Source organism: Salvelinus namaycush, chromosome 1 (genome assembly GCF_016432855.1).
Source record: "Salvelinus namaycush isolate Seneca chromosome 1, SaNama_1.0, whole genome shotgun sequence".
NCBI classification, from domain to species: Eukaryota; Metazoa; Chordata; class Actinopteri; order Salmoniformes; family Salmonidae; genus Salvelinus; species Salvelinus namaycush.
Window position 1 is genome coordinate 61,733,007 of NC_052307.1, and position 13,369 is coordinate 61,746,375.

General features: G+C 44.2%; 1 protein-coding gene across 1 annotated transcript in view; it reads right to left on the reverse strand.

The window, feature by feature from the left end:
- The window catches only part of LOC120046664 (myotubularin-related protein 13-like), a 160,579-nt gene that overhangs the window by 79,244 nt on the left and 67,966 nt on the right, over positions 1-13,369 (reverse strand). Inside the window, exons 3-5 of the mRNA XM_038992064.1 lie at positions 7,460-7,597; positions 2,027-2,149; positions 1,216-1,326 (exon numbers count right to left, since the gene is read on the reverse strand). Coding sequence (XP_038847992.1) covers positions 1,216-1,326; positions 2,027-2,149; positions 7,460-7,597 — 372 coding nt within the window. The remainder of the gene's footprint in view (positions 1-1,215; positions 1,327-2,026; positions 2,150-7,459; positions 7,598-13,369) is intronic.

The window sequence follows — 13,369 nt, forward strand, 5'->3', positions numbered from 1 at the left end:
TTTAGCCATGTCTTCAAGCATTTTGTGAAAGTGTGATATGTGGTGCAGTTATGTGTGTCTGATGGCAGTGTATTCCAGACATGGGAAGCTCTCACAGAAAAAGCAGATTTACTAAAGGTGCTTTTCCTTAGGGGAACTACACAGTCACCTCTCATGGCAGACCTTGTGAATCTGCTGCCATATGTTTGGGTTTTCTGTTTAACAAAAATACTGAGTGGAGGGGGAGCCAAGCCATTTAGGATCTTGAATACAAGACATGCATCGGTGTATTGCACAAGATTTTCCCAACTCAGGAGCTCATGCTTTCTGAGGATGTGACAGTGATGATGGCTATTGGGCTTCCTATCAAGCACTTTGAGAGCCTGTTTGTAGACAGACTGAATAGGTCTTACTGTTGTACAGCAAGCTTGGGCCCAACTAGTCAAGCAGTATGTTAAGTGGGGGAGTATCATAGATTTGAAGTACAGTTTTGCTACCTCTGTAGTCAAACAATTTCGTATAAATCGGAAATTAGCTAGGTTGAATTTGGTTATTTTAATTACCTTTTTCACATGCTTTTTAAAAGAGAGGTTGGTGAAAAAGACTACCGTGAACTTAATCATGGGCCACATTCCTACCCCTTTACAAATACAGTTGAAATATTGTCCAGTTTTTTAAAGCCACATTGATCACCATTGTCTAGACTTTAAGGGAACAGACCAGCGTAGGGTTTTTGTTATAGGACAGCTTCAGATGTGGGTTTCAATAACCTAGTGAGAAGTGAAAATATAAAAACAGGCCCCCTACTCTGTTTGTTTCTACCCTAGCTTCACTAAGTAATTTAATCAGAAGAGCAGCCAGAAAAACATAATAGTATTATGAGGACATTTCTGCACGCGGTGGTACAAGCAATCTATGGCACCATCTAGACGAGGAATGCATGATTGAATGGAAAGCAAACGCAAATCATTTTTCTGAACTCACATGGGCCAAAACATGACTTTCTTCCCTCACTCCCACTCTACTTGTAGGAGAAACTATAATAAGCATCAGGCCGTCAGTGAGTAACCAGCACCTTGTGTGGGTCTAGCAGCAACATTAACCCAGACTGACCCCTAGTCTGGGGTGGATTCATGCCTCTGTGGAGAGCAGGCCAGAGGGGTTGAGAGGGGGTTAGACAAGCCCTCTAAGATGGAGGTATTTGAGGAATTGTTTGCTTTAGTAAGGCCTGCTTACCTGGGAGCCGCCAGCCACAGGAACCATGCACGTGAAGAGGTTGGAAACCAGACCCTCCAGAGGGAACGGCAGGCTGTCGACGTACACCGTGTAGATCAGGCCCAAGCAGCCCTGGGGAGGTCAGGAGGAGACACACACACAACCTGGTCAATCAACACACTCCCATAGATGTATCACAAGATATACACCCAATCACAGTTTCGCACCTACATGGACAATTAAAAACACTGTGGGAATTCGTCATCCAATACCATCAGATTTATAGTATTTTATGTAATATTCCCAATGTACAGCTGAGATGTGTGGTTTAATGGCAAATGCCATTTGCAAAGCTAAAAATAAATGCTAAATCAATATGTGTGTCGGAGACATTTGAATGCCAAAGTTGAATAGCGTAGTGGTCCAGTGGGGTGCCTAGGGACAGGAGAGATCCGCTAAGCCCCACTCTGTTCTTAAGTGAGGGATTGGCTGGATATCCTGGCCTTGAGTACATGCAGAATTCACTCTATAAAGCCAATATGTTCATTCTACACACACAGGATCCAACATGACGCATTCTATCACCATCATGAGACAATTGATAGACAATGCACTAATTGCTGCACTACCGTTTATCATGCCAATGCTAATTAGGCAGAGATAAGTAAAGTGAAGTCATGAACCTCATGAATAGGGCCAAGAATGTTCCTGGCCAGGTAACTATAGATAGCAAATAAACCCGCAAAAACTGAAACGACCACGATGCCCTGGTCATCTGACATTTTGAAAGGAACCTATTTTAGTCAGGAATTAATCAGTGTTATCATGTTACCCGGAATATTTCAGGATAATCCAGCCTGGAGACCAGAATGAGACTTTTGGGTGCAAAGACTTGAGCGGGCTGGATCAAGCCATCCTCTTCCTCATCCTCATCTGCATCGGTAGTCTTTGTTCCCTGAAACAGCAAAACAGAAGAAGTTATTCAAATGGGAGAGTTCAACAGTGATATGGGAGTGAGTTAAGACCCTGTGCAGAGTAACCGCATATAGCAGGCGTAAAAAAAAACGCCTGAACGGAGGCGTAAAAAAAACACCTGAACGGGGACGGAAAAAAAACGCCTGAACGGGGACGGAAAAAAACAGAAGCTTTTCTGCTTACCCGCTGAGGGTGGCTCTAGTGTTATCTACTTCCAGATCAAACCACAGTGTGTACATTCTACAGTACATCACATACTGTAGCCTATTTTTGGAAACGTGCATGTGCCACCCCCTCCTCGAGAATTCTGATTGACGCAGGCACAGAGTACAGTGCACACAGTACGAGTACTATTCAAAGTGATAATGCTACATTACTTATCAGTCAAAAGAACACAGTATGGAAAAGTCCCCTCAGGCAGACACAGTACTATCTGCAAAAAACTCTAAATCCTGTGTTTCCTCTGCAATGGGATATATAGACTTATTTTGAATTTTAAAAGATCCTCTCCAAATCTGTAGTACCCATTAAAACAGATACTCATCGCAGTTGAGGAGTTGAAAGAGCAAAGAGGATTTTCTTCAAATCACCATGGGGTTCATAAAAGATTACTAACCCAAAAAATAGAGCATAAAACATGTATTGTCATGGAGACCGTTTGAACAAAACCCAGGAGCTTAAGAGAGGAGGAGTGTCATTTCCCTTCCAGAGTCACATACTGACTGTAAATCAGCAGTGAGATGTATATGAAACCAAGTCAACTATGTATCAAGTCACATTACTCGGTTTACTAAAACAGTTGTGAAAGTACTAATAACACAGTATGAATAGGCTACTTCCAGTCTGGAATTTACCCATACTACTTTCTCATCTGTTCAGTTGTTTCTTCACAAAATAGGGTATTTATTTTAAAGACTACAATGTCATTACTTTGGTTCCTTTACTTGTCGAGGAATAATATTTTGTGGTTTGGAGATGTTATTCTAAACTATGGATACAAACCCAGAGCTGGTGGTTTGAAACATGTTCAATTCAATTTGGCTGGGGTTGTAGTTCAAAAATTACATTTCCTACAAAACGGAGTCACAACATGTAATCAGTATAGAAATATTTATAATAAACTCCCTGAAGCCTAAATTAAGAAAATGTTTTTTCTCCCCCATAATAATAGAGAACCAAAGATAATTAAAGCAAAAGCTACTTGACCTCTGACCCAGTAACCACACTGGAGATAGACCTACTGTAGGCCTACCTGTAGGATATTAATCATTCAAAACCTAGCCAAAATACGATGCAGACACTTGGGTTCGAAGGACATGGCGTAATGTACCATAAATAGCAATTGAGTGACCACGTTAAACTAACAGCATATGGGCTAAGTCATTAAGGTGAATGATTTGAACAAAGATACCTTCCCACTCCTTCCCAAAGTGCTCCACTGGGACACAGAGGTCAAGTCTCAGTGGTCTCATCTCAATCTGGTTCCAATTGTCCCATACCAGGAGCCGTCAGTCCTATCAGTTTACAGAGATAGCAGCCTCACAGGGCTCGTTCCTGGCTAAACCCTTTATCAGAATCACATATATTCCTTCAGACAATGAAAACATGCCACAAGAGCTCTGGCATGCTCCGAGCAGGAGCTAAATATCCGTCAGATGGGAAACACATTTCTACAGCATTCTGAAGATTTGATTCAATTATCGGCAAAAATACATTTCTGCCTCTTGAATCCAATCACATAGAAAAAAGCCACGCTGGTTTAAACGTTACAGGGTAAGGCTCATGATAATCCCCACATAAACAAAAACAAAAAAAACTGCTGTATGCTGGCTTACAGGGTCTACAAAAACCATGTGTGCCCTTCTCAGTAAAATGCTTTGCAGACTAGGCCCAATATACTATCCAAATGAGGTGTATTTGACAAAACACATGATGCACCTCAAACTAGTGTTGTCACGATACCAACATTTTACTAACGATTAGATACCAGGCCAAGTATCACGATACCAGAGAGAATTCTGATTGGACTAGCGTCCTATTCGCCCCCCCCGAAACTTATTCCCGTTTTGTAAACGTTATGTGCAAGTGCTACACAAAAAATCTGTCACTGATATTCACACTTCTCCTCAATAAAACAGATATTGAATGGCTAATTTGCTCATATTTGCAAAGGTCTACTTGTGATTTGGCTGGAGGAATGGGGAAAAAGGAACATACATGCATAGTGATCTGCATGTCATTGTGGCAGTAAGGGGAAAACACTGCATGAAACCTTTACTCAGTTAACAGACAAGTCTCTCTCTCTACCTCAAAACACACACCACTCTCTCTCGCTCCCACAAACACATACACACTGCTCCCAAATTTAAAAACGTTAGGCACCAAAACAGAATGTAAGGAGCACCAGAAAGAGAGATTATGAATCCTACTTTTGAAGCACATCCCATGAGAAGCAGGCCCTTTTCTTCCTGGACCAATCAAATGTGCCTTAACCTACTGTCAAGTTACCAGGTTGTTGGCTAGCTAGGTAATATGACTGAACAACATTGTTATCAAAACAATAATTAGCGGCCTGGGATTAGTTTAAAACGGCCCGCGATATGGTTTGTGAAATTATATAAAATGAGCGCAAAATCGCGCAGGAAGGAAAAAAGGTAGGTCCGGTAATAGCCCTTTTCTTTGCTGTAAACACGACTGTTGCGAAGCTGTTTTTACTCTCTGTTCCTGCTGCGTGACCGTGAACTTTCAAAGCCTATCAGACTGGCCTGTGCACTTGGTTATACCAGGGATGAAATGATATACAATGTATTAACTTTCCTCGCACTGCGCGCTGCTCCAATGTATCAAATGTAGAAATGTAACCTGTAGCAGACTGATCAGGGTCTGCATGCCCCCTCGCTATCACAGCTACATTATATATATTTTAAACTGTTAGAGGAGTAGATGAGCAGAAAGAGCGGACGGAGAGAAGAGAAGCAGGTGAGTGATGGCTGGAAGGGGATGTGGCTGGCTGATTACAGCTGCCACAGGTGATGTGCACATGAACGTGAAGTGGACATTCTTGGACCTGCGCATACAAAACTGACTTCATAAACATTTGATCATTTTTGTAGTATCATATGAAACGGTAGTATGGTATTCTAAAATGTTGGCATAATAAGTACCCTGACGTTTTGGTACTGTGGTATAACACTAACTCAAACTACTTCAGCATCTTGCTAACCTTGTTAACAGTGTAAATGTGAATATTGAGAACATAGGTCCTGGCTCTGGTGCAAACTTTTGCAGTGGATGGTATACTGTATCAAGCTGGTCCCTAAACCATAAGATACCGCAACAGTCACCTACACAGTGAAAAACCAGCCTCACATCTGTCCAGTGTGTGTGATCCAAACTCTTATCCTTAACTGAGCCATTACCAAGTGCACAAAGGGGTCTGGGAACAGTTCCTGGAAAGAAATCAAACCAAAACAGAGAGGTGGGGCCATGATGAAGAGGCAGTGAGGTGACCGGCCACAGTTAGCCCTGTAATCAAGACCTCTAACGATCCTGTATTAATGTCTGCGATGACACTGCACTGATCGTTACGGGTGGCCTTCGCCTCTTCTCCCTTAGTAGACCGGCCGGCGTGTAAAAAGGACAGAAAACAAATAAGGGAGGATTAAAGTCTGGTCACGAGAAGATGGTCCAGTCGGCCAGAAAGTTCGGGGAGGGGGGGACAGCTGCAGGACATCACCAAACAGCGCCTGACAGGGGAATTATTCAGACTACTTGCAGGGCCGGTTATGTAACCTTCCAGCCCAGGCATAGAACCAGGCCAGGCTAGAGAGACCCAGTCGCAGCTAACCTAGCCGTTATCACGCTTATTTAATGAAGGATGTCGTGGTTTATACCTTGTCTCATGCCAAGGCTTTGTTTCTACATGGAAAATCAGTGGTTCCACATCCAGGCACAACAAGGGATGTTTGTGTAAATTGGTCTGATTCATACACTGTGTAATGGTAAACTAATGTTAAAGTCATCAACATGCTAGGATGTTGAGTCTGAGCATTCATGTAAACAGAATCATCACATCAGAATGTGACATGTCATAATGACCACGCAGTTAATAAAGGTTAGAATTCCACCGGAATTTACGTAAGAGGATATGATAAGATTTCAATTAACTTTTTCATAAGACTCCTTGAATTAACATGACTAATGGTCAGAAGAATTCCACCTGATTGAATGGGGCCTTTCAAGGAATGTCAGATTTCAATGAACTAAAGGTCACTGACTTGAATGAATATGACTAATGGCCATGGTTGTCATGTGTTTAATATGAGGCAGGGGACACGTCCTACTCTTGCGACAAAATGCAGCACTTCAGAGACAGTCTGGAGGGTGATGTCAGGCCATTGTAAGGAGTCATATTCTTAAACACAATTAGACATCCAGCCAGTCATTCTGTGTAATGTATCAGGGCAAACCTTGAGAGGATTGAGGTCATTGCATTAGTTTATTTCAGGGGTTTGTGAACTTGTGTGGAAGAAAAAACATCAAAGATAGAATTGAATTCATATGAGGATGGGTGCATCCAAGAGCCAGTGCTAGAGGGGATGAGATGTCAGCTCATTGGATACCTTTTTTCTCCCATCACACCAAAACCCTTCAGTATGTGAAGTGTTGTTCACTTCATCTCAATTCATCCAGAGTGCTGTTATTTTCCCACTTTAGTGGGTTCTGGAACACATCATGCCGTGACACAAATTCCTAATAGTACAAAAATGTGCCATGCAAGAAAACATGTCAAAAACAAAACAATTACAACAATGAAAAACAAAAAGAAAATCAAACCCCCCCCAAAAAAAATTCCCAAGAATGAACAAACAGCCCCGGCTGGATGCTCGGAATCAAGTATTCATCCAGAGAGAGAGAAGCTTGAAATGATAAAGAAATGAACGGACATAACCCCGTGCTGCTAATGGAGAGACGCATCAACCTGCCAGCCGAGGCAGTAGGCACTATCCACTATACCGTGGCTCACTTATTTTGCCCTTATGCCCCAGATCCTAAACCCAGAACTTGCAGGACGTAGTCCTATTTCAGCAAGTGTGTAAGTGTTTAAAGGCATGAAAATCCACCAAATGTCAAAACATACGTATAACTGATTGCTTTGAATAAGGTAATTATGGGTAAGCTGTAACAGATATACATTAGATTTGATATAATATTTTGCATAATGCCCTTGTAAGTGGATAAGATAAGCATGAAGGGGAGTTGGGTTGAGGAGTACAACAGGCCATCTCACCTGCAGGTTGACCTCTGCCTCGTAGAAGGTGAGGCAGGAGCAGTAGTGTCGGTCTGAGTCGATGTCCGTCAACACCACCGTGAAGAAGGTGGGAGCTTTCCTCTCTCGGGACAGCCTCCATCCTCCTGGCTGGCAGAACTGGAAAAAACACAAAGTATAACACACCGTTATACATGAGAACCTGTACTGGAACAGTATGCCCTCAGGGTGCAGATGAAATGGGCATAGGCAGAGTACAAGACACCCTGTGGTTTTTCCAGAGTGGTTACTGGAAGCCAGTGTTGTTGTGTTGAGAGGGGAGCCCCAATTCTAGCCCCTGTGTCCCCAGGAGATCCTCTGCTGGTAATCTTTCAGTATGAATGGGGAAGTATTACGTTAGTTAGGGGGCCATTGACGCCATTGTGGATGCACAGGATGTCCTGTTTCAGTGCATTAGTACTACTGCGGAATACGTTCCTCACAGAGGGAAATGGCACTGGTTCACGTTCCTCACAGAGAGGGAAATGGCACTGGTTCACGTTCCTCACAGAGAGGGAAATGGCACTGGTTCACGTTCCTCACAGAGAGGGAAATGGCACTGGTTCACGTTCCTCACAGAGGGAAATGGCACTGGTTCACGTTCCTCACAGAGAGAGAAATGGCACTGGTTCACGTTCCTCACAGAGAGAGAAATGGCACTGGTTCACGTTCCTCACAGAGAGAGAAATGGCACTGGTTCACGTTCCTCACAGAGAGAGAAATGGCACTGGTTCACGTTCCTCACAGAGAGAGAAATGGCACTGGTTCACGTTCCTCACAGAGAGAGAAATGGCACTGGTTCACGTTCCTCACAGAGAGAGAAATGGCACTGGTTCACGTTCCTCACAGAGAGAGAAATGGCACTGGTTCACGTTCCACAGAGAGAGAAATGGCACTGGTTCACGTTCCACAGAGAGAGAAATGGCACTGGTTCACGTTCCTCACAGAGAGGGAAATGGCACTGGTTCACGTTCCTCACAGAGAGGGAAATGGCACTGGTTCACGTTCCTCACAGAGGGAAATGGCACTGGTTCACGTTCCTCACAGAGAGGGAAATGGCACTGGTTCACGTTCCTCACAGAGAGGGAAATGGCACTGGTTCACGTTCCTCACAGAGAGGGAAATGGCACTGGTTCACGTTCCTCACAGAGAGGGAAATGGCACTGGTTCACGTTCCTCACAGAGAGGGAAATGGCACTGGTTCACGTTCCTCACAGAGAGGGAAATGGCACTGGTTCACGTTCCTCACAGCTCGTCAGAGAGGTTTGATATCAGTCTGGTTCTAGGCACAAAGAAAAGTATGAGGAAAGGTACTGAAACCAAAAGTACTGACTTTCACTGTGAAACAGTAGGCCATGTGCTCAGTTGGATATAAGGATATAAGTATTAAAACGTTTAGGATAAGATGAACATGACAAAAGTAGGATTGTATTGGATAACACTGGGATTAACATGAAGAATGTAATAGTGGATATTTAGGCCAAATCTGGTTGTTCAAGCAGGAAATCCCATGTTATCATTAAACAAACAAGATAATGACTAATTGACATAAAACCCCATGTCATAAAAAAATGCACTACTTCTTCCTTCTTCTGGGATAAAACATATCAGTTAGGGATCACGTTGTTTAAATCTTGACTCCACTACTGAACCATCTCAACTCGATTTGTAAACGTTACCAACAACACAAAATAAATGCAATCTAAAGGGAACATGAAGTACTGGTGAGCGAGAGAAGGGAGAGGTGACGCAAGGGACGGAGAAGGGGGAGAGAGAGAGAAATATGGGAAGATTGAAGAAGAGTGCAGATGGATAGAAAAGAAAGAGATGTGTGAGGATAGAAACCATACAGGCCTAGAAGAAAAACAGAGAAATGATGAGGATGATGGAGTGTCGAGAGCAGCATGTGAGAGGCAAGCAGGCAGCCAGAGTGAGTAAATCTTGTGTGTTTGTGCTGGAGGCTGAGCTGGCCTGGCTGTGAGACAGTATTTAGACTGCTCCTCAGGCGTTTCACTGGGAGAACATTGGACTGACGGAGGGAGAGGAGAAGGGGGGGGAAGAGAGGATGGATAGATAGAGAGAAAATAAAATGAAAAGGTGGGTGGGTGGGTGGCGTAAGATAGGATGAGAGAGAGAGGAAGAGAGCGCAAGATAGGAAAAGAAAGAGGGAGCTATGCTTGACTAGCCCAGGGGCTTGAACCAGGATGCCACCATCCTCCAACAGACACAATAGACAGCAGGAAATCTGGAAAAGCTGCATTGTGGGGGAGTGTCATACATACTGGGCCAGGGCCCAGACAGGACCTAAGAACAATTGCAGATAACTGTGAAAACATCCCAAAATATTCTAAGTATATCTCATTAATCACTGTCGGAAAGGAGATAAACAGCTTTCGGACCGCATACCTTGGGAGATAAGCGGAGATATGATAAAATGGGGGATGGAAGCAGAGGTGTGAGTGTGTAGGAGGAAGAAGGGGGTCTTGTTTTGCTTAAATGATACCAATGGCCATCTTCTGCAAAGCTGTTATGCTCACACTATCCCGGAGGTCTGAGGAGAGGCTCTGGACTGGGTTTCTTCTTCCCCTCCACGTGCCCAGTGCCTTTAGTGGGCTGAATAACAGCCAGACAGTCTACTACCTAACACCAATGGAGATATCCTATCCGTTTTCACATGCCAGTGACTGACTGGAAGGCAATCATGTTTTGAAGGATTTTCTCTCTGTAAATATTAGCTTAGACTCAAGTAGCTAATACTTACTAGGGAGTCTGAATATGGAAAAACAGACTGAGTAAGAGTTGACTGGCAGGGCCTTTAGTCACAACATCTGATATACTAATATCAGCACCAGTCATATGGGTGGAGAGAGGGAAAATGGAATAAAAAGCAGAGTAGATGAGGACTGAGGGTAGTGGGTTCGATTCCCAGGACCACCAATAGGTAAAACGTATGCGCGCATGAATAAGTCGCTTTGGATAAAAGCACCTGCTTAATGGCACTGTAAATTAATATATTAACCAGAGGACAGAGAGGAGAATTACTTCCATAAAAGAGAAAAAAACAAGTCCAATGACCAGTAGCTGTCTAACTGACAAAGGAAAAGGAGCTGAAAACTTACTCTACTGTCAATCATTCTATAGTAAGAAGAAGTGCATCCAAGCATGCCCTGAACGCGTGTAGTCTGTCTTGCGGTGTGACGGCCTATCTGCCAGACACACACACACACACACACACAGAGTGACTGAGAGGGAGCAGAGCAGTGATTCTAGGCACCACTCCAGGTAGCAGCTCCAGGGAGCCCCTGCCTGCCGCCAGCTGTGACTGACACACACAGTACCAGCAGACTGTTTGGAGAGATCAAGCAAAATATGTTCACTGCAGTGCAACAGGTGCATGGCTTGTCTAGAAACATACAGTGCAAGAATAAACACATACGCAAGGTGTAAACGTACACGACTACACGCGCACACCCACGTAGCCTATATATATGCATGGTGTACGGACACGCACGCACACACACACAAGCTGAGTCATGGCGAGGACAGTCCCTGGTCTCAAATTAGACCACAGTCAAGTGACAATGGAACTCATTGGCTAACCGACTCTGGGATCTTTGTCCTTTTGCACATTGTTGCCCTGCCACCGACTGAGCTCTCTGCATCATGTGGCTCTGTGTGGCATGGCTCCCCCCTAGTCCACTCTTTCAGATAGCGACACTAGATCTGCAGTTTGACCTGCTAAGAATCGGCACAGAAAAGCATGGGGAACAGTCCCACCGAATTGAAGCCTAGTTTGTGGTCAGAGCTGTATTCTAATACTGTGAAAATGTACTGTATGCCGCTGTAATAAGTGCACAGGGGACAAACAAACAGCTATGCTGCGGGCACTGGGGCTGAAACTCCAGACAGTCCGTCAGGGACAGACACACACTGGGCAGTCTTTACAAGGAGACACCCCTAGAAAACATCTGATGCAACCTTTACTTGTGTTGCTACAGTTGAAAAATGGGGAATGGAGTTCATATAGGCTTATGACATAGTATGAAATGGTACATCTCCACACCTCAAATTCCAAGAAATAAAAACGGTTTTCAAAGTTTAATTTCCTGAGTTGACATAGCCAAACAAACAAACAAACATCAAAGTATTCTTGAGTTCCTCTGTACGGTAATAAAATGTAGATGTCTCCTCCCTTCTGAGCATTAACAAATGTGACGCAAGACTGAACTGGGTGAAAGAGAAGGAAGTTTGGAACTGGAAAAAGGACAAGTTGATGGGAAAACACTTTCCCAACTGCGCCGACAGGAATGAAGAGCATTCCCAGGGTGGAATCTCTCCAACACAACATTCTCTGTTACAGTAGATAAAAACCAAGTTTACCTGGCCGGTTCTGGTGAGAATACTACACAAGAGCAATGCGTATCGAGATCCAACTGTCTAAATTAAAGCCTTTGAGGACACTTTGTTGACCAAACACATTAAGTTCTATTATCCAACAAGAGTGGCTGACTAGGTAGGTATTTGTAAGGCAACAAGGTATGTGTAATGAAGGACAACAGTAATACCGCATGCTGCATGAGCATAAAACATGTTTCCCAAACAAAGTGCATCCAATCAATGCCAGGGTAGTGCTGACAGTCTGAAAGCAAAGTGATTGCCAAGACGTTGTGGTCAGGACAAAAACACGGCAACAGATGTGTTGTGTACGCTCCTCTCTCTTTTGCTCCCTCCTCTATCTTCGAGTTCCATCTTATCCTCCTCTATCTCTTCCCGCTTCACTTCGAGGGCCTGTTTCTCAGGAAGACAAGACAATGACTTGCAGGAAAGTGGTGTCTGAGGTGAAAGGGGGTTGGCCGGAGGTGAGCGGGTCATTACCGGGCTGCAACCTGGCCGGCCTAGAGCTCTGCTGCTTTATCAACCCCCGGAGAATGAACAGGACAGTGGACAGAGCTGAAATCCAAACACGGGCCAGGGCTATTTGAGTTTCCCCAGCAGCCAGGGCCACACAGAGCAGCCACATGGTAGGAAGTCTTGAGCTGAGCCGAGATGGAGGCTATATTCATAAGAGGCCAGGATGAAGACCAGCAAACAGGAGGCCCACACACACACACACACAACACTTCCTGAGAACATCTTCAGGGTCAGCGCGACACAAACAAAACGAAACAAAGCTAGCCAGCTTCAAACCACAGGTACCAGAGTGCAAAGTGGAAAGTAGAGCGCAGGTAGCCCTGTGATGTACTGTAGGCCAACAGGTCTGACTGGAGAGCTCCATCACACAGCAGACGACTGCCCATAACTGGCATCTCACATCCATCCTTATTTCCCCTCGGTCCCCACAGCTCTGTGGTTCCCTGTGATCTGTTATGCAACCCGGAACACATGGTTCATTTTAGAGATGGATATTTTTAGCTGGTCATAAAGGACCGCAATAATTCAACAGATAGCTAGGCCAGGAAGATGGGGAAGAGAGTAATAGGCTAGGAGGTCGATGTCTCAAACTGCAACGTGTACAACGTGAAGAATTTCAGGGTCCATATCTCATATGGCGATCATTTCTAGGGGGGGGAGGGGGGGGGGGGCAAAATGTAATTTGTTGTGCTAGCATAACATGAAATTACCGACAGCTCTGCCGAGTTCCTCACATCCGAAGTCTCCTGGGAAGATTTCTTCACTTGGGGGTGAATACTTTGGATGTATTTTAAAACACAATAAATTAAAAACATACGGCTGGTTCACCACATGCAACTTATTTCAATCCGAGATGCATTAAAACGCAAAAAGAAAAAGGCATTCCTTCTCTTAAACCAATCTACTGTCAGCTTAATTTCAGCTTAATTCTGCTCCAATCACTGCAACCTCTCAAACCCAGCCTTGAGCACTCATATGCGA